This window comes from Sciurus vulgaris (assembly GCF_902686455.1).
Source record: "Sciurus vulgaris genome assembly, chromosome: 14".
NCBI lineage: Eukaryota > Metazoa > Chordata > Mammalia > Rodentia > Sciuridae > Sciurus > Sciurus vulgaris.
The window spans coordinates 77,084,540-77,105,769 of NC_136475.1; the positions used below are offsets into that span (position 1 = coordinate 77,084,540).

At 37.5% G+C, this 21,230-nt stretch overlaps 2 protein-coding genes across 10 annotated transcripts in view; one reads left to right on the forward strand and one right to left on the reverse strand.

Moving 5' to 3' along the window:
- BABAM2 (BRISC and BRCA1 A complex member 2) overlaps window positions 1-8,169 on the reverse strand; it is a 398,788-nt gene extending 390,619 nt beyond the window's left edge. For 2 of the 3 annotated variants that reach the window (XM_079110329.1, XM_079110326.1), the window contains exons 1-2: window positions 8,027-8,166; window positions 4,621-4,772 (exon numbers count right to left, since the gene is read on the reverse strand). In XM_079110329.1, the coding sequence (XP_078966455.1) occupies window positions 4,621-4,748 (128 nt within the window). In that variant the 5' untranslated portion in view covers window positions 4,749-4,772; window positions 8,027-8,166. Of the gene's footprint in view, window positions 1-4,620; window positions 4,773-8,026 lie in introns of all 3 variants that reach the window. The other variant, XM_079110328.1, reaches the window with a different exon arrangement.
- A 67-nt stretch (window positions 8,170-8,236) lies between these two features.
- The window catches only part of RBKS (ribokinase), an 84,878-nt gene continuing 71,884 nt past the window's right edge, over window positions 8,237-21,230 (forward strand). For 6 of the 7 annotated variants that reach the window (XR_013759129.1, XM_079110347.1, XM_079110344.1 and 3 more), the window contains exon 1: window positions 8,444-8,600. Coding sequence is in view for 5 of the 7 variants with exons in the window: in XM_079110347.1 (XP_078966473.1) it covers window positions 8,512-8,600 (89 nt within the window). In the remaining 2 variants the exon portion in view is untranslated. The other variant, XM_079110349.1, reaches the window with a different exon arrangement.

Consider the following 21,230-nt stretch of genomic DNA (forward strand, 5'->3'; position numbering starts at 1 on the left):
GGGCCTTGTGAAAGCTCTGTTGAGTCCTTAGGTCATTGAGGGCATGTCCCCAAAGAAGATTAGGGGACCCCACTCCAACCTCTTTCTTCTTTTGCTTCTGGGCCAAGAGGTATGCAGTTAGCTCCAACACCTGCTTCCCCATAACTGCCATCCAGCACCCCACCAGAGACCTAAAGCAATGGGTCCACCTGGTCATAGACTGGAACCTCTAAAACTGGGAACCCAAATAAGCCTCAACTCTTCACAGGTCAATTATTTCAGGTATTTTATTATTGTGACAGGAAGTTAACACAATAGTAAATATCATTAAATGGCATTTCAAATATTTTTCAGGCAGAGATAGTCCAGACAGGGCCAGGACTAGTGGATTCGTTTCAGAATTTTCATCAGATCCACCATTTGCACCCAAAAGGGAATCTGCAGAAAAGAAGCAACATGACTTAATGTTGATAAAACTAACTGGTCTCTCAGGACACGCATAAAAAGTAAGAAGTTCAAGTTTATATCATCTGACACAAAGCAGTCACCAGCCCACAGCCCATCAGTTCCCTGCCAGGTCTTCAACACCTCTGAAAAGAAGGTTGTGACAAACTAAAGAAGAAAAACTTATTTCTATATTCTATCTGTAAACAGCCAGTAAACATCCCTGGTTCACAAGTTGCTTTTTTTAACATCATAGCTTTACTGAAATATAATTCACATACGATAACATTCACCTTAAAGTACACAATTCAGTTGTTTTTAGTATATTCACAGAATTGTGTAACCATCACCAACTATCTGATTTTAGAACATTTTTGTCACCCCCAAAAGAAACTCCATACCCATTAGCAGGTGCTTCTCATTCCCCCAGTCCCTGGCAACCACTAATTTACTTTCTGTCTTCATGGACTTGCCTATACTAGACATTCCATGTAAATGTAATCATATAATGTGTGAAATTTTATGACAAGTTTCTTTCACATTTGTTTATCCATTCATTACTTAATGGATATTTAGGCTGCTTTCAGGGAATTTCTGGTCTATCAAAACCTTAGTCATCTATTCTGATTGCTCATTTTATGGATAAAGAAAGTGAGATCCAGTCGGAAAATGGGAGCCACCTCTGGCTACACATACTTAAGCTCTCAATCCACACCTGAAATGCCTTTGATTCTCCAAGCTTACCCCCTTCCTAGAAAAGAAGAAAATCCTTAATGTGTGTGATCTGAGCAGTAAAATGCAAGATAGGCTGGCTTCAGAAGAAGAGATGGAGTGAAAAGGAAGAGAAAATAAGTAGAATTGGGTATCATCTCATTGAGTCAAAGGAACTTAAGAAATGACAAAACATCCAAAAACACACAGAAAAAGAGAAATGAACACAAAGCAGAAACAAAAATTTCAAAAGGAAAATCGGGAAAAAAAAAGAAACTTCAAAGTATGGCAAAACCTGAAGTTACTCTGAAACACACCACAGTTCATCTGAAAATCTTTATTCTCAGACCTAGAAATAACAATAACTGATTTAAAGATCCCAGAAAGATGAAATCAAAGCCAAAGCAACATAAGTGGTAAGAGATGAAGTATATCACTCTACCTTCTGTAGGCCAAAAACTACAGTACAGACTACTGGAAAATACTCTCCTGAGATCTGATCCCAGTGACGTCAGAAATAAAGTTCATCTAATGGAAGTACGGTAATCTAGGAGGCTCAATCTGTATCTAGCTTGTCTATAATTATTTGGGAAATCCAGATTGAATGAATCCTACACATAATCTCCATTTACAATCCCCACATCTTTACCACGTAGAAGCTGAGAAACCTGTGTGCCTGGTCTGTTGCTCGACCAAATGGCACAAAATTCTAAACAAGTAAAAGAAATTAGAAATTCAATTTTCAATCATTGACTATTCTAAGGATGAGTTTTTAAATATTCTAATGGGTATAGATAACTTTTAGATCTGAAGTAGCAAAAATAAAAAATTAAAACTTTCTTCCTATCAACTCCTCCAGAGTTCTTTCTACATTATTTTTCAACAAAGAATATATGCTTAACACCAGCAAAAAGACTAACAAATACTAAATGTTTAATGAGTATTTAATTAATGAAATTGAAGACAATCCCAAGTCTTTAAAAAAGCATCCTACTATTCCAAGTATCTAACTTCACTCTTCTTTATCTTACTACTGAAGAATGTAAGTCTATATCTTTATATCATGTATTCAGCTTGGTCAAGATATAGTTAGATCTGTATAACGTAAAAGTCAAAAGAGTCTAACAAAGACTGGGTATGGTGGCTGAGGCAGGAGGATCACAGGTTTGAAGCCAGCCTCAACAATTTAGGGAGGCTATAAGCAACCTAGTGCGAACCTGTCTCAAAATAAAAAATAAAAAAGGGTTGGGGATGTGGCTCAGTGATTAAGCGCCCATGGGTTTAATCCCTGGTACCAAATATAAATAAATAAATAAATTTTAAAAGTCTAACAAGGAAAATGAAAAGACAATCAAGAATACAACATTTCTGTGCTGGGGTTGTGGCTCAGTGGTAGAATGCTTGCCTAGCAAGCGTGAGGCACTGGGTTCGATTCTCAGCACTGCAAATAAACAAATAAATGTCCATTGACACCTAATAAATATTTTTAAAAAGAATACAACATTTCTATTAAGAAAAAAAAAAAATGACAGGCATATGTCAAAAGGCCAGAAAAGTCACTTGGTAGAGCTCCCAATCCAGAAGCTAGAACAACTGAGCAACAAAATACTTATGATTGTATAGTTGCTTCTTGACTTACAAGAGGGTTGCATTCCCATCAACCCATAAACTGAAAATGCACTGAATACACCAAACCTAAGGAACACCACAGCTTAGCCACATTTTATACTGCAGCAGCCAGTGGTTCCCCTCTTGATTACATTGCCAGTGAACTGAGGCCTGGGCCACCTATTGCTAGCCTAAGAAAAAGTCAATGTTCAAAAATCATAGTAGTTTCTATTGAATGTAAATGGCTTTTGTTCCATTAAAAAGTAAAAATACCCTAGGTTAAGTGATGGTAAGTAGGGACTGTCTGTACTTGAATTATAACCTATCCAATGAAATAAATATCTAAAAAAATTCATACTGATAAAATTTAAAAACTGAATAAATAAATAATTGAGAGGGTGGTACAGTGAATGGTTCCTTATAGAATTCAAATTAATAAATGTGGAAAGAAGGAGGGAACTATAAAATCTTTCTTAGATAAGTACCAGAGTAATAACAGTTACAGGCAAGAAACATCACTGGATGCTGAAATAGACAAAAATATACAATGAGAAATAGGATACCTGCAGAGTCTCAAAGCACAGCTCCACCAGGTACTTACCAACTACAGAGGGAAAATCTGATAACTTCACTGTAGAAAAACACCTCGTTGACACAATCTTAATCAAATGATCAAAGTTAACATGCCAGTAAAAAGACATAAACATCATGTATTCCCTGCTCTGATGCTTAAGATGGTCCAATATGTCTATATTCTTCTATGAGAAAAAAAAATATTTCTCACTCTAATGAAAGGAAAACATTATAAACATTAAGCAAACCACATGGAGGGACATTTTACAAAATATATAACCAGTGCTCTTTGAAAATGTCAATGTCAGCCAGGTGCGGTAGCACATGCCTATAATCCCAGCGGTTCAGGAGGCTGAGGCAGGAGGATTTCGAGTTCAAAGTTAGCCTCAGTAACAACAAGGTCTAAGCAACTCAGTGTTACAAAATAGGTCTGGGAATGTGGCTCAGTGGTTGACTGCCTCTGAGTCTAATCCCTGGTACGAAAAAAAAAAAAAAAAAAAAAAAAAGTCAATGTCACTAAAAACAAAGAATCACAGGTCGGAGGGGCTAAAGACACTTGACAACCACATGCAATTTGTATTCTGAAATGGATCCTTAAACCAAAAATGACATGAAAGGCATAATCAGCAAAACTCAAATAAGAGCTGTAGAATAACTAATAATATTGAAACTGCTAATTTCCTATAGTATTCTTCTAACTTTTTCTGTAAGTCTAATTTTATTACAAAATAAAAATGTGTTTCCTTTTTATACATTTCTAGGTGTGAGATCTTGTTATTTTAACACCACAATAAGGAACAACTCGTTTTGGTTTGCTATTATAAGTTTTGTATTAAGAGAGGTTATAAAATTATGTCAGATGCCAAATCTCAAAATCCAATTCTTATCATGTATGCTGAATTGCAGTAAACAAAGAAGCAAGCCAATGAATGAAAAACACACTTGCTAAAAGCCACATGGCACTTTTAACAAAGAGATAAGCCAGAAAAAAGACACAAACATTCTGGTCATACAATGGTCCACCTCACAAATAAAAATCATGAAACATAAAAAGTCAAGAACCAAACAAAACCAATTCATCAGGCAGGAAATGTGGCTTGGTGGCATAGTGCTGATCTAGCATGCAGGAGGTCCAGGGTTCAATCCCCAGTATCACAAAATAAAATTAAAATATTAAAAAAAAAAAAAACTGAATCAGGACGTGATGAGATCATGACTTCAGAAATTTCTGTGGTATTCAATTTTTATGACTCTGGTAAGAAATGTTTATTATTAGGTAAAGGTTGAATTGATTCTGGTACATACCCAGATTTCAAGTCTGTTATCCTCAAACAATTTGTAGCATCCAGTCCCACTTTTCCATTCCGGACTACGCTAGAAATGAATGGGGAGAGCATTGGAGAAATTCGGTTCAAGGCCACTTCTGGGGACATTTTAACTTGACTTGTAAGTTACCACTGAAAGCAAAAGAAAAGAATGATGATCAGAGTCAACAAAAAATTAGATGCAACAAAGCTTCATAAAAGCCCTCAGAATTTTCTCTTGCATGAATAAATACTTTGTTTCCTCCTCTAAGCAGTCTCTTGAAATGACCCTCTGAAAGAAATCATTTCCCTGCTGCTCAGCCACTCAGGATATAGACTGCACCACTGCTTTTCAGAAACAGAACCCTTGAAGTACAATTGTCTCCTCCTTTCTGAAGATGATTCCTGTTATAATCAATTTAAAGTTGTTCCACTCTAGCCAGGCACAGTGGTGTGTATCTGTAATACTCAGGAGTTTGAGACCACCCTGGGCAAAACAACTTGTCTCCCTCTATCTTTTTGCTGCCTCTCCCACTTCAGTTGAGACCAATAAGTATTCACTAACAAATACCTACCAACATAAAAAAAAATTCCCCACTTGGTTAGGAAGCCCTCCTTTGAGGTCCCCACAAGGAGTAAACACTTGATTCATAATATTTTAAACTCTAAAACAAGCACAACCAGCTGGTAATTGTTACTTATTAAAAATTACTTACTACTGATATACCTTCCTCCACAGTATATTCTAAGCCCCTGCTGACGTGAGCTTGCCCCTAGTGGGACTTGAATCTCTAGTGTTTTAACGAAAGTATTTGGCATATGCTAAGCATTCAGTAACATTTTTCAAATGAATAAAGGGAAAGCACACATACACAAGGCCCTGAGTTCAATCCTCAGCATGACAAAAAAAAAAAAAAAAAAGCACCTGTCCAGATATCAAGCAACAAAGACTAATACAAATCTTTCAGTCTTTGACTTTAAGACACTAAGAAGTCCTTATACTTGAAAATAAAAAGCAAAACCAATAAATCATATCTAAATTACTTGGAAACTCATGGGGCTAAAGAGGGAGTACATAAATTCCTCTTAATAGAATTCTAAATGAAAGTCTCTACTTTCAGAGGTGAATAAGTTAATTCAAATGATCATTTTCCTCCTCAACATGAAAGAATAATCCCACATCAAAAACAAATAAGTTTCCATCCAGTTACAATTACAAGTAACTGATGTTCTCATTCTAATTTTCATATATTACAACACATGAGAACATACAAATACTGAAAAAATTAAATACTATTTCAGTATTTTCATTTCAGACAGCAATAAAGGAAAGGGCTGCAGTAATCTCTGCAAAAAATAAGAATGTTTTGACACTCAATAGTGATGAAACCCAGAAGTACCTCTGAGGTGGCAAAAGCTTTATACTATAAGCCTTAGTCCCCAAATGATCTTTTCTGCCCATATAAAAGAAGCTCCTCTTCTAACCCTTTAGCAGACGACCTCCCCAACCAGTCATCACAAGAAAAAAAAAATTATGCACTATACTATCAATCATAGAAATCACCTTTCCTTTATAACATTTTATCACTTATAAATTTATGAGTTTTCACATTATTGCAGGTGCTCTTCACAACCTGGGTAATAAGGCACGTATTTTAATTCCCATTTTGCAGATGATATGGATAACTACCAGGGGGTTGAACAGTAATATTAATCCATATAATCATTTTGAAGACTTTTTCCTATTCTGCAACATTTCTACCTTTATTTCTAGCCACAGATGTCAATTTTCTGTACGGATGCTTATGTAGATCATAAGCAAAACACAAAAATACTCATCTCAGAAAAAAAAAGCATAAGAATCTCACAGACATTATTCTTCCATGTTTTTTCCCACAGTACCCATTATTATTTTACCTCTCATTTCTATATAAAAGGGAAACGGAATCAACAAATTCTCAGTGTCTACTCACTATCAGACTATATTACTCACCTCCCTCTAGAATGTCATTCACTTCCCTCTACAACTCTGCTCTCTGGTGAATACTGTCCATATTTTACAGACATGAAAACTGAAGCTCCACAAGACAAAATAGTTATTCAAAGCCACAAACAATGCAAACAGATGAGAATTCAAATCTAAATGCAATTTTTGAGAATTCTCAAAGTTCACTATTCCTGTTTCCTATCAAATAACAAATTAAATTTAAAAGATCGCAAGGTGATTTTTTTTCACGAATATCTTGACATCAGGACTCAGAATTTAAAATGAACATTTTGTCTCTTTAAAACCAGAGACAAACTAGACTACTATAGAGCTACTGCTGAATCTGGCCTGAATGATTCACTAGTTAAAAGCTAAGCCATCCTAACAGTGACCACAACCCATTTCAATTCAGCAAGTATCATGACTTTAGGATGACACTTGAGGGAATGAATTTGTATTTATTTCTGGAACAGTCACAATACTATTTTTTGGATAGTGCAAGATTCCACTCAGGTTTAACATCCGTTTCAATCATGAGGAGGTGTGACTTATCTAAGAAAGAGGGAAAAAGTACTGGTTCCAAAATCAGGTCACTGAATAATAGCCAAAGATAGTGGTCCTTTGGTGCAGTGCGCAGGGACATGGGTGGGGGGCACCCCCCGCATATAAGGCGTTGAGACAATGGCAAAACTGTAAGAAATCCCAGATAGGCAGAAATTTGGGGTAACCAGCCTCTCTTGAATGCTAGTTCTCTAATTTGTATTTCCTGATTTTGACGTACTGCATAAGGAAAATGCAAAAATACATTTTTACAAAGATCTGTGCCCCAAAACAAGGTCACATCAGGTCTTCTGGTAGGCTGCCTGGGGAATATAAAGACGTCTAAAGCACCGTCCAGGCTCTTGCAATTAGGGTAAGATGACAAACACGGAAACACGTGCCCGGTTGACGTCATGGAACGGAAAGGGGTGGCCACCTGCTGCGTCACGTCAACGTCATATAGCGCACGAGGGAAGTCACACTGGGGAAGCAATTTCTCCAAGGGGCAACAACAGGAAAAACAAATCGTTTCAGACTCAAAGAATGACTGCCCAACTCCAGAGAACACCTAAAAGGGGACACTCTCCCTTCTCCCAAATTGTATGATCCCCTCATCAAGCAAAAAGAAAGCGGGATTACCCTGCGGGCTTAATCAGGGACCAAGGGGTGGGCCAGAAAGGGAGAAAGAGAAATCTGAGGTTTGGGGGACTCGTTCTTGAGTGGACCAGCGTGATGGGGGTGATCAGGGCATCTTTGGAACCGGGGGACCTTCTCTAGAGGAAGAGGAGGCGAGCCCTCTGGCCATATTCAAACCATGGTTCTCTGCGCCACCTGTGCGACTCGGGATCCAACCTCCCCGCACCAGCCCCAGTCCTGGTACCTGGAACTTAGTCCGATCGGTAACCGGCGACTACGTGGGGTACAGGTTACCCGAGCGCGCCCCCGACCGACGCACCGACCTGCGCGCGCACCGCGGGCCGGATGCGTGCGCGCGCCCGGACGTCCCGCCCCGCCCCCTCCGGGAGCCTGGCGGCGTGCGCGCCCCCGAGCCGCTCCCCGCCGGGCTCTCGGAAAGGCGTCCCCGCCGTGCCTGAAAGCTCCCGGTCAGCGCCTGCCTCACGCATGGCGAGGAGCGCGGGCACTCGTAGTATCAGGAGGGCTGTGTGACGTGAGGCGGTGCGGGAGACAATTCCTGGAAGGACGGGGGCCGTTGTCTGGCGGGGTTGTTCGGGCATTCGGGTGGGCGACCCGCGTAAGCGTGTGAAAGGCCCGCGTCGTTAGGAGGGTAGGAGCGGCGTCTCTGGTTACGGGGTCGGGCAAAGGGCAAAGGTCAGCGTCCAGGCTGGACGGCATCACCTGTCAGCCATGGCGGCGTCCGGGGAGCCCCGGAGGCAGTGGCAGGAGGAGGTGGCGGCGGTGGTAGTGGTGGGCTCCTGCATGACCGACCTGGTCAGGTTAGTCGGGCGCCCGGGAGGCTCGCGAAAGGGGGCGGACGGTGCTCAGTGCCTGGCCCTGGGACTTTGGGGACCCACAGGGTCGCCCTGGGTGTGAGCTACAGGTTTCCCCAGCCCGCAGCCTGCCTTCCTGATGTGGAGAAGGCAGAATTCGAGTTTGTGAAGGTAAATAGCAGGTGAGGGTCGTAGAGGGCAGGGTTCAGTGAAAGCTCTAGTATAACCAGATCGCCTCCAAAGTCCATTGGCCAAGCTGCTGCGCCTTCCCCTTGACCTGCCAGGTGACTTGACCACGTCATTTTACCTCCTTGAATAGGCCTACCTCACACGGTTTTTGTAAGCACTGAAAGAAGTGTTTTGTCAGCCGAAACACTGTCTGAATTGGGTATTATTCGTCTGAGATTGTTGTGTAAGATAATGAGTTAAGCAGGGGTCAAAAAGACAGTCACTCACCTTTCGCTGTATTGATTGTTGGCATTCCTGCAGCATTTTATATTTACAGTTTACTTTTCAGTATTGTAATCACGGGTTACCTTACGGCAACCAGAGTGTGAGTCAAAACAAAAATCCATAAACACAATATTTACAACCACTAAAAATAATCAAACAGGGACAGAAAATGTGCCAAATAAAAATAGATGGGTTAGGTCCGTGACTTGGAGAAGAGAACCTTCTGATTTATCTTCTTTTTTAATGACAGTGGATTTTCTAATTACAAACAATTGTATGAAAAAAAAACAAATATTCCAAGAAAATCCTACCGCTCAGATTGTTTCAGTTTAATATGCGAGTGAACAGTTTTTTATTACAGGTTTATATCATTAAAAAACTATTAGGCATACTATAGTAAGACCTCATCTGTCCCTAAATCTTGTTTTGCCAAAGGATAACTCAGAATCTAGAAATAGTCACCAAATCCATGCACCAAACCACCTGTATTTACCTCAGAAAATAGATCCAGGGTCTTCACATGACTAATCTAATCTTAACTTGCTTAAAATGTCTTTAAACTATGTTATCAAATTTCCAAACAGATTCGAAAGATGGAGTGCAAAAGGAAAAGAGACTGCTAGGGGCAGGCATAGTGATTGAGGAAAACCTGCAAATAAGCAGAAGAGTGTAACAACGGTAAAAAGAATTTTAAATACCAGCAGCCTTTATTTTTTAACAAATATTTGAGCTGCTACCTTGTCAAAATAGATGTGACAGAGAACATAAAATTCAATCTAGTTGTTCACTAGATTGGTGAAGAAGCCTACACATCTTTTTCTAGAGTAAGAGTCAGCAAATCTTCCTATAAAGGGCCAGATAGAAAATGTTTTAGGATTGGACGTCATATATGCACTAGGTCACATTTTTTAAATAATCCTTTAAAAATATAAAAAATCATCATAAAAATCATCCCTACCTCCTAAGCCTTACAAAAACATCCCACATTCCATAGTTTGCCTCTAGAACATCACCGTCTTACAACCCAGTATAGTAATTGATATTACTAGTGATGACTCTTTGAGAAAAGATAACATGGTACTCATTAAAATTTATGTATAACTAGGGCATGTGTTTCATTTTAGAAATAGTTATGTCAAAAACAGAGTTTAGGGGATGGGGGTGTCCTCAGTACACAAGGTCCTGGGCTCAATCCTCAGCACAAAATAACAGAGGCATGAAGGAAGGAAAGCAAGAAGAAAAAAGGAAACATATAGATTTAATTACTTAAAAGAATAAGTCTTCAGACATGTCAAATAATTAATTATTTGGTAAATCCATCTAGCTAAATTTTTACCTTACTTTCATTCAGGAAGTGACAGAATAAGAAAGCTATACAATTTTCTTATGCACTCTGCCTAAATAAAAATATCACAATTAAAATTCAAATGCACTTCTTGTTAGCAAACTGAGTCTTTTCTATGAAGCTTAACCATTAAAGATAACTAGTACTCTCTAAAATGATGAACTTTAGGGTTGGTGATGGAAAATTATATCAAAGGCCCATTTTATCTGTAAGGATTTTAAAATCTTATTTCAGAAATAGAAAAATGTAGAGATGATTTATCCCAGACCTTGAGTTCATAGATGAGTAAACCAAGACCCAGAGAAGTAAGAAATTCCCGGATGATGTTTTTAATTTCCCTTGCCATTTTCTTTGCTTTATAAAATATTCAGATTTATTCTCTTCACATAAATCACAAGTTTAAATTTTATTCCCCAGTAAACTCTCTTACTTTCTGCAACTTGTCTACAAACTTCTAATAATCATTGATGACTTATGGCTTTGAAGATTTTTATAGAATTTCTGAATATAGAATTTTTTTTTTTTTTTTTTTTTTTTTTTTGGTACCAGGCATTGAACCCAGTGGCACTTAACCACTGAACCACATCCCTAGCCCTTTTCATTTTTTATTTTGAAGCAGTTTTACTAAGTCATTTAGGACCTTGCTAAGTTGCTGAGGCTGGTCTTGAACTGCTATCCTCCTGCCTCAGCCTTCTAGTCACTGAGATTATAGCCATGCACCACCATTCCCAGCCTGAATGTAGGATTTTTATGAAAATTCTGCATCTGTGATAAACCTGGGTCCAACTTTGCTAGTTACTGTGCATATCATTATTGTATTAGAAACAAATCACAAATTTAGTCTTAACACAGATTAGTTACAGACTTCTGATGTTCGAAGTTTCACTGGGCTAAAATCAAAGTGTCAGTAGAGCTATGCTCTTTTCTGGATGCTCTAGCAGTGGTTGTTTGCTTCCTTTTCCAATTTCTAGAGGCTACCTGTGTTCTTCAGTTATTCGTAGCCCCTTTGTCTTTAAGAATAACAAGGGTTGGTCTGGTGCTTCTCACGTGGCATCACTCTGACTCTTCACCATTCTGCCATTATAGGAACCCTGGGGTTATAATGGGAGCAATCAAATAACTCAGGATAATTAGTTTCTGAGCAAATTTAATTCCCCCTTGCTATTTAATAACATACAAGTTCTAGGGATTGGGATGTGAACTTCTTTTGGGAAACCTTTGGATCTGATCAGTCCAGCCTCACATTTTGCAGATGAGGTAACTAAAGAAAGCTTAAACAGCCCACCCCAAATCATACAACCAGTTAGTGGCATAATGAAGGCTGAAACCCAACCCTTATCTTTCCATTCTGGCATTCTACCACTAATTCTGACTAGTAATACTGCCCTTTCATCTGCAATTCATTTGAAAGCTTTTTGTCTGTACATTCACTAAGTGTTTCCCTTATAATCTGATAAGGAATAACAAGGATTTATAATTCTTGGGTCTAAAGATAATATCTTCATTATTCTTCCTTATTTTCTTCCAAAGTTTACTTGTAACCAACCTGGACACCATGCCTTTACTGTCGAATTACTTCAGAAGTAAAACTACATCAAGAGCTAAGCCATCTGGATAGTGTCCAAGTCCAACTTTCTTTATATATTACATTACTATGTTCCAGACACTGCTAATTCAATCAATGAGCAACTTTTTTTTTTCATTTCTAACTTCTGTCTGCTATGAATAGTAAGCTCTACGTAGTAATAATTTTAAAAAATCATTAGCTCACCCAACATAGCAAACAATGGGCATTAATACCCATCTAAATTTATCACTATTTTCTTCCTTTTTGAACATTTATCTCTAAAAGTTTCATGTTGCAAAGATAAATCAAACCTGTTCTTATAGAAAATAAAAACAAAAGTTGCTCCAAAGACAAATTTCCATGAAAACCCAATAATATAAGATATATTTTTAGAAATTAGTTTCATAGATTGATTAATCATACTTTCATTAATAGACCTTAATTGTTATGACATGCATCACCCTTTTTTTAAGTTATTTATCGAACTCTTATTACATTTACACTATGTATCAGGTACTTCTCTAGATGAAAAGGATACAGAGTCAAAAATCTCTATCTCATGGAGCTTATATTCTAGAGGAGAAACAGATGTTATCAGTAAAAATAAGGAAAATAAGTGATATGTTAAATAGATACCACAGAGAAAAATAAAACATGCAAGGAGAATGGAAGTACTTAGTGTAGATCAGTGGCCACAGAAAACCTCACTGAGAAGATGACTTTAAATAAAGACATGAAGGAGGAAAAGAAGCAGTCCATAAATATACTTGCGGAAAGAGCACTCCCGATTGGGGACAGCATATGCAAAGGCCCTGTTCAGTGAACAGTAAGGAATCTAACATTGAGGAAGAAGGGGTAGGGAGGGCAGTCAGTGACTAATGGACTCTGGATGAGATGAAATGTCATGGAGGATTTGAGCAAAGGAGTGACATTATCTTAGATTGTAATAGGATCACTATGTTAGTAAAAAAAAGCAAAGGAAGACAAGTGCAGAAGCAGGGAGACGGGTTCAGGATGGATCCCAATAATCCAGGTAAGAAATGGTAATAGCTCAAAAGCTCTTCTATGGGGAGAAATGAGCATCTTTTCATTATATTTTGAAGGTAAAACTGATCTGATTTGTGGAGGAGTGAGAGGTCAAGGATTACTCCTGAGTTCTGCAGCCTCTGCAACTGGGAGGGGCTGAGATGTAGAAGATTGTGAGCAGAGTTGGGTAGGGAGAGGACTGTGTCAGGAGCTCAGGGTGGACATGTGAGGGTTGAAGTACCTATTAGAGATCAAGAAGGCAGATATGTGAGATTGGAGTTCAAGGGAGAGGACTGACCTGGAGATATAAATTGGAGAGCTATCAGTGTGTAGATAGTATTTAAAGCTAGGAAGCAGGATGAGATCACTGAGGGTCTGAACTCCTGGGGCACTTCAACATTTACAGGATGCATTTTCCATGTTATTTATTTCCTGCCTTTCAGTATCTCTGTACCCCTAAAACTTGTTTGAGACAACCTTAATATGAACACATTTCCATTGCAATAGGCTATGATGTCTACTAATACCCTCATGTTATTCTTTAGCATGCTGTCAATTAAAAGTGATGGCTTAAACAATAAGGCTCATGTTCACCCAAGCATCTAAATTTAATCCTTGGCAAATCAGGAAATTACTGCTTAATTCTCAAAAGATTTGTTAGTGAAATTAGTGAATTTAGAAGCTTTTACATACAAAGCAGACAAAACATTGGCCCTAGATCCTTTTTAAAAAAAATCAAAATTTGATTCCTTACCTAGAAAAGGTTATATGGACTATACCATAGTCCTCTCTAACCTGGGTCCCACCAGAAGCCTCTTTCAATCAGAAAAATGTGTTTTACAGTCACATTTTTAGGAAAGTAAAATCCAAAGAAGTGCTAGTCCAAAATTATCAAACCTTCCCAATATTAGAGAAATATATCATCATCATCTCATTATTTCTGTTCCTTAAATTGATTGTGAAAGTAGTTCATCAGTTACCATTTTAATAGTATTTTGTTAAACATGTTTCTGTCACTTGTACTGCAAAATGTCAAAGTCATCCATGAGATAGATGGTAATTTGGATCTCTTTAATGAAAATAGATGTTAAGAAAGTATTATATATGAGAAAGAAAGGGCACCTACAGGGTATTGCTGCTAAGCAGTCTAGCAATCCATCCCTTTGCCAGCTTCTTGTGCCCTGACTCTTCGTTTCTATTCTAGGGAAAACAAGGTTTTCATCTGTGATGAATTTTGCCCTAGTGTTTTGATGCCTTGTGTGTAATATTGAAATACGGGAATGTGCTAGGTTTAGGGATGCTGCAATTAGTAAAATGATCTAGAGGAACTTGGAGCCCAAGGAGGATGGCAGATACAAAAAACTATCATTGTAGTCTGATGTAACAGGTGCCTACAGGCTCTGTGGAAGCACAAGGAAACTTTTTGAAGGAGATGAATGCCAGAGGTGGAGTGAGGATCCCAGAAGGACCTTAGACAGTTTCAGTGTCTTCCTTCCCTAGTTATCATACTAAATCAAAATTTGCCTTGTTGAATATAAATTCAGTAACATTTTGGTATTTGCTGTGTAGTGATAAATTAGTGGTTTACTATAAGATCTTCAAGGTCAAGATTTCTTGAATTGTATAAGGTTGTATGACAGTTAATTGAAGGTACTTTGAAATCTTGAAGTCTTCATACAAGCATTTAAAATATTTCTATCTGCCTTGCTTTATTTTCTTAACGATTTTTATGACTAACTTGACTTAAAATGTTTCTTGTATAGCTGCAAAAGGCAATTATAAATTATCTTTGTATGCATATGGTTGACTTGTTTTCCAAATAAAATTTGAAGGGTTTGTTTGTTTTTGTTTTAGATTTGGGTTTTTTGTTTTGAGGTGTTATGTTTTAGTTTGGTTTTTAGTTTGTTTCCCAAATGCATCACATATATTGGCGTTTTTCCTTGTGGTCAAAAAAAATTTTTTCCAGTGCAATTCTTCTACAATATTGCACAAGGCAATTTGTGCAACAGTTCCTAAATACCCTTTACCAAAAAAAAAATAGAAAGAAAAAATTTTGAGGCAGGATTTAGCTATGTTGCCTCAAGTGATCTTTCCACCCCCACTCTCAGGTAACTGGGACTGCAGGCTTGAGCCACCATGCCTAGCTATTAATTATATTTTACATTTGCATTTTTACCACTGGTTTGAAAAGTTACAGTCCATACACTGTGATAACAATATTGGGTTTTGTTTTTTGGGTTTTTTTTTTTTTTTTTTTTTCATTAAGAGACTTCATTTTAAAATGAGAAATACAGATCTACCCTGAGCTTTGAGGAACACTTTCAAATCATAGCACAATGGCTGCATAATAATAGAAGCTGTGTGGGGACTCTGGCTCCAGCAGACCTTAGCCCTACTGACAATTTCAAACAGGGTACAGTGCTCAGCTCAGTAGGTTGTAATAAGTGTTTAAATTACCTCGAGTAGTACTACATACTTTTTTATAAAGTAGCCCAGAAATTGCTGAACAGCCAGGTCTCAGGAAGAGGAGAAACCAGAGAAAGGCTCCTAGAGAATCTTTTTTTTTTTTTTTTTCTTTTTTTCTTTTTTGGGTGCTGGGGATCGAACCCAGGGCCTTGTGCTTACAAGGCAAGCACTCTACCGACTGAGCTATCTTCCCAGCCCCGAGAATCTTAAATTTTACTTGAACACTCCATCATTACCTTGACCCTACATAGCTGTTCCACACCCACTTCCTTTTCTATTCAGTCTTTTCTCTAGTAGTGGAGAACCTGCTTCCTCCCAGTGTTTTGCCTTCCCTGGCCTCCCTGCCATCCTCTGAACTTCAGCCTCCACCACAACTGCTGCCTTCCTACCATAATGCTCACTGAAGAGTGTTAAGTTACAGTGTTTTATATGTCCCTTAGGCCAGGCTGACTTTCTTTGTATCTGTTGATTATTTAAGGAGTTATGTTAAAAGTCACCTACAGTGATATGATGGATTCGTCAATTTCTTATGTTTATGTAAGTTTTATATATTTTGAGGCAGTTTTATTAGTTGAATTCAGTCTGGAATTGTTACCTTTTCCTGCTGAATTGAACCTATCCAGAGTTATTTTCCTTGGTGGTTGCCTGATATATCTTTTCCTACTCCCCACCCAACTGCTGCCACACAGAGATTGAACCCAGGGGTGCTTTACCACCGAGCTACATCCCCCACCCTTTTTGCTTTTATTTTGAGACAGTCTTGCTACGCTGCCGAGACTGGCCTCTATCTTCCTGCCTCAGCCTCCCGGGCTACTGGGATTATAGGCACGTGCCAGCATGTCAGTGCCTACCTTTTGTAATATAACCTTTAGATATGTCTCGTATATACATTGCCAGATATTAGTCTTTTGTGTATTTTTATTTTTTATAAATAAGATGTTGTGGAGCTAGGGATATAACTCAGTTGGTAGAGTGCTTGTCTCACAAGCATAAGGCCGTGGGTTCAATCCGCAGCACCGCAAAAAAATAAATAAATAAAAGAATAAAATTTTGTCTTTTCACTGGAGAATGTAATTCATTCACATATATCGTAAGTTCCAGTGTATTTGGATTCACGTATACTATTTTTCAAACTTGTAAATTCAAACTTGTAAAACTTGTAGAGTATGAGTAAGTCATATTCACATTTGACATGAAATTGCATGCTCTCTTCTGTTACATTGTAGTTTGTATAAAAAGCAGTATACCCAAGGGTTTAAGAAGAAGAGTTATATTTGAGAACATGTTGTCTATTAACTTAATTCTTTTTTAACTCTAAGAAAGGAACACCATTATTTGGCCTTCCCACCTCAGCATCTAGGTTCTTCAGAATTATAACTGCCAGAAATTACACAAGACGTAATAAGAATCTGAAATACAAACAGGTTCAAGGAGACTTAGGTACATTTGAATAATACTTTACGATGGTTGTTGGAGTCAGATCAACCTGGTTCTACTACTTGCTAGGGGGTGAACAAAGGTGTTTTTGTTTTGTTTATTCAAGGGTTTGTTTTTTAATCTCTCTGATTCTCATTCTCCTTATTTGTAAAAAGAGATGAAAATAACAGTACCTTTTTCTTGGGTTTATTGTAATGATTAAATGAATTGTTTATCAGTATTGTACAGTGTGCATTCAGAAAATAGTATTTACTACAATGTATCTTTTCAGCAAATATTTATTGATGCATGGTGTATATAGGCACAGTCTTAGGCCATAGTGATAACAGGTAAACAGCATGCCATAAGAGAAACTCATGTAGATTGATAGGGCAGGGCACCTAATCCTACCTGGACCTGTTACATTAGGACTCCTGGAGGAGGTGATGGGTTGGTTGAATGTTACAGGGTGCGAATGTTTTAGCTCAGCTAAGAAACAAGGAAAGAACTTTCAGGCATAGAGGAGAGGAGATTTGAAATTCAAATAAGAGTTTAGGAATGAACACTCTTTTGAGATTGCAGTGGTAGCTACCACTCTCCTGTAACATCACTTAGTGCTGTAGTCAAGGAAGTGATGAGATGGAATGAACTCTGTTTTTTAGTATAAAATCTGGTTTTTTAAATGCTCTTTTATAAATGCCATGTACACAAATATTTGTTAAAGAAACTGAATATCCACTATTACAGTCAAAATTGAGAGAATACTAATTTTCAAAGAAAATAGCACAGCATGCTTTAAAGACTGTAGCAGTGGACTCAAAAGACCTGAATTAAAATAAAGTTCAACTCCGTAACAGCTATGTGATTTTGGATAAGCCAGTGCTTTTTTGAATTCTCACTTTCTCCCTCAGAGATCATGATAATGCCTACCCTAGTTTGTCTTGGGTGTAGTAAGCTCACGTAATATAATCAGTTCTCAGTTATTCATGATAGGCATGTAAGAGTCATGATCATCAAAGACCAAGAATAGTAGATGAATTATAATTTAATAATTCCTACATACATTATTTTTTCCTATGCTGATTTATCATCCTAATTCTATTTTGTTTAGGATAAAATTAAAATCCATTTTCTATTTCTTTAAAGTATACCAGCAGATGGCAAGAAGATGTAGCCCAGATAATTATAATGTGGTAACAGAAGTCATTTTGGAATTTAAAATTTACTATAATTAATTGGCAAAATAGAAAAGAAAACATTGGTTCTGTAATTTGTCACTATCATTATTATTACATAAATTCCTTTTTTTTTTGTCTTCAATGAATTTAAAAGTTATTCATCAGAAACTTTGATAAATGTCTTTGTGTCACCAGCCCCCTTTCTGCTGCATTTTTCTGCATCCTGATTTTTTCACTTTCCAGTGTCCCATACATACCTTCTGGCAGTCTCCACTCCCTGTTCCCCTATGCATACACATGCACTTCTCCTGCCTTTTCTCACTTATCCAAAATAGTTTGTTGACATTGGATAGTATTTTTATTTTAAAATGTTTTTGATATTTTGATCTTTTTTGAATATGCCTCTCACAGAACCTTGTCTACTCCTTCATTTCACATTGGAAAAATAAAAATAACATGTCCCTCTTTATGACCATTATTTTGACAGTTATTTTTGAACAAAGATTATAAGGTCTCCCATCACATTTCCACTATTCCAACTTGGAAATTTAATAAGTGGTTTACTTTTCTCCTAGGGCTACAACTGTACCCAGCTTTTCCCTGATTTTACCTCATTATATTATTTATCATATACATAAACTTAATTTTAGTGGATAGATCACTCCCTCAAAAATATTAACTCTTGATCATTTTATAGTAACTATTGCCAGATTTATCCTCCCACCATTAAAAACTAGAAAACAACTGTTTCAGATATCAAAAAACAGGCAGCACAGGAGTATTATCAAGAAGAGAAAAGATAGGCAAAGTGAGTCCTGAAGTCTTATTGCTGACCCTGGCATAAAGAGGAATTCAAGGACAGCATGGTTACATTGATGCTTGAGAAAACAAAGTTCATAGCTTAGGGAGGCTAAGGAGGCTGGAATGTGTAAGAGAATGTACTGGAGCAGAAGAAGCTGATAAAGGAAAACTTTAAAAATCTGCCTCAAAGTTCCCTGAAGTCTGTTGCTAGATATTAAAGTTCTGCAAAGGTGGCAACCCCTGAAAATTAAAAAATATAGATTAAATAAGTAAATAGGATGAAATAAAATAAGGCTGATAGTGCTTGCCTAGCATGTGTGAGTTCCTGGGTTCAATCTCAGTACCACAAAAAAAGTCACTGGACATGCAAATAATTAGGAAAATTTGATCCTAGACAAAGAGGGAAGGGAAAATGTTAATCAAAAGAGAGACAAATAGTAGGGGTAGTGGAATTAGCAGAAAGGGACTTTAAAAGAGCCATTAGAAGGTGGATGCTGTGGTACACATCTGTAATCTTAGCTACTCAGGAGGCCAAGGCAGGAATATCACAAATTTGAGGCCAGCCTGGGCAATTTAGTGAGACCCTGCCTCAAAACATAAAAAGGGCCTGGGATGTAGCTCAGTGGTAGCATGCTCTCCCATAACAGGGAAAAAAGGGCCATTATAAATGTGCTCAGAAATGCAAAGAAAAACATGAACATGAGAAAAATAGAAAATACAAGAGAGAACCAATTCAAGATTTAAGAAATGAAAGATGCAGTATGGAAATTAAAAATTGGATGGGCCTAAACAACAGAATGGACATTATAGAAGAAGGAATAAGTGACCTTGAAGATATAATAATAGAGATTATCTAAATTGAAAGAGAAAAACTGCACAGAGCCTCTGAGATGTGGGGGACAAATGATCTACCGTAAGTATAATTGGAGTCTTAAGAAGCAAAAGCTAGAGGCACAAAAATATTTGAAGAAACAATGACTAAAATGTTTTCAAATTTTATGAAAGCCATAAAGGTTGGCAGATTAACATAAATCTAAGGATTTCAGTGAACTCCAAGCAGGATAAATACAATGTAAACTACATTAAAGCACATTCTGAGCAAATGCAGGTGCGGGTCCATTATAAAAAATAAAAATTACAGGCATTTGGAGGGTGCACATAATAGAAGAGCAAGGATTTGATTTCTTGTCCATCCAAACTATAAGAAAATAAAATCTTTAAAGTGCTTGAAAAATAAAACATCAGTACAGAATTCCACACCCTTTAAATATGAAGCAAGAATAGACTTTGTTCAGGAAAATAGCTGAGAGAGTACATGCAGTACTACTCTAGCTCACCTGGGATGTGAATCATGGCTTGGTCCAGTGTGTCCATCCACACTGTATACATTACCCATCTAGAGCTCTCGATTATCAGATCAGTTGTCATGGTATTGCAGTGCTTGTGTTCAAGTAGCCCTTGTTTTACTTAATAGTGATTCCAAAGTGCAAGAGTAGAGATGCTGGCAATTTGATTACAGTATATTATTATAACTGTTCTACTTTTTTGTTATTGTTAATCTCTTCCTGTTCCAATTTTTTAAACTTTATTATAGGTGTATATATATGGGAGAAAACGTATATAAAAGTTTGGCACTATCCATGGTTGCAGGCATCCAATAGTGGTCTTGGAATATACTCCCCATGGATAAGGGGGAACTGCTGTACTCAAATGCTATCTCTGATCCAGAAACATCGTCTTTCTTGTTAGAATGAATGAATACCTAACAAAAATTAAATAAGAGCCAGGCACAGTGGTGCACACCTCTAATCCCAGTACCTTGAGAGGCTGAGATAGGAGGATTGCAAGTTTGAGACCAGCCTCAGCAACTTAGCAAGGCCCTAAGCAACTTAGTGAGACCCTATCTCAAAATAAACAGGGCTGGGGACATAGCTCAGTGGTTAAACACCCCTAGGTTCAATCCCCAGTACCAAAAATAATTAAGAATTGGGCTGTCTCCTATAACATAGTCCAGGAAGGCCTTCAGGAAGAACTATTTAAAGCATAATTCATAGGTCATCTTAAATAAGTCATATATAGGCATATGTGTATATGTATACATATTTGCAGATTGTGTGTGTATGTGTGTATGCACATTTAGAATTAGGGGTTGTCAAATGAATTTTTAATTGGGATGCTAAGATCTTTTACAGAAATAGAAGTAGATGCCACTAATTTGATTTTTTAAGTGTTATTAAATAATTGCACATATTTATGGGATACAATATGATGTTTCAATACATGTATTCATTTTGTAATGATCAAATCAGGATAATTAGCATATCTGATACCTCAAACATTTATCATTTCTTTGTGGTGAGAGCCTTCAAAATTCTCTATTAAAT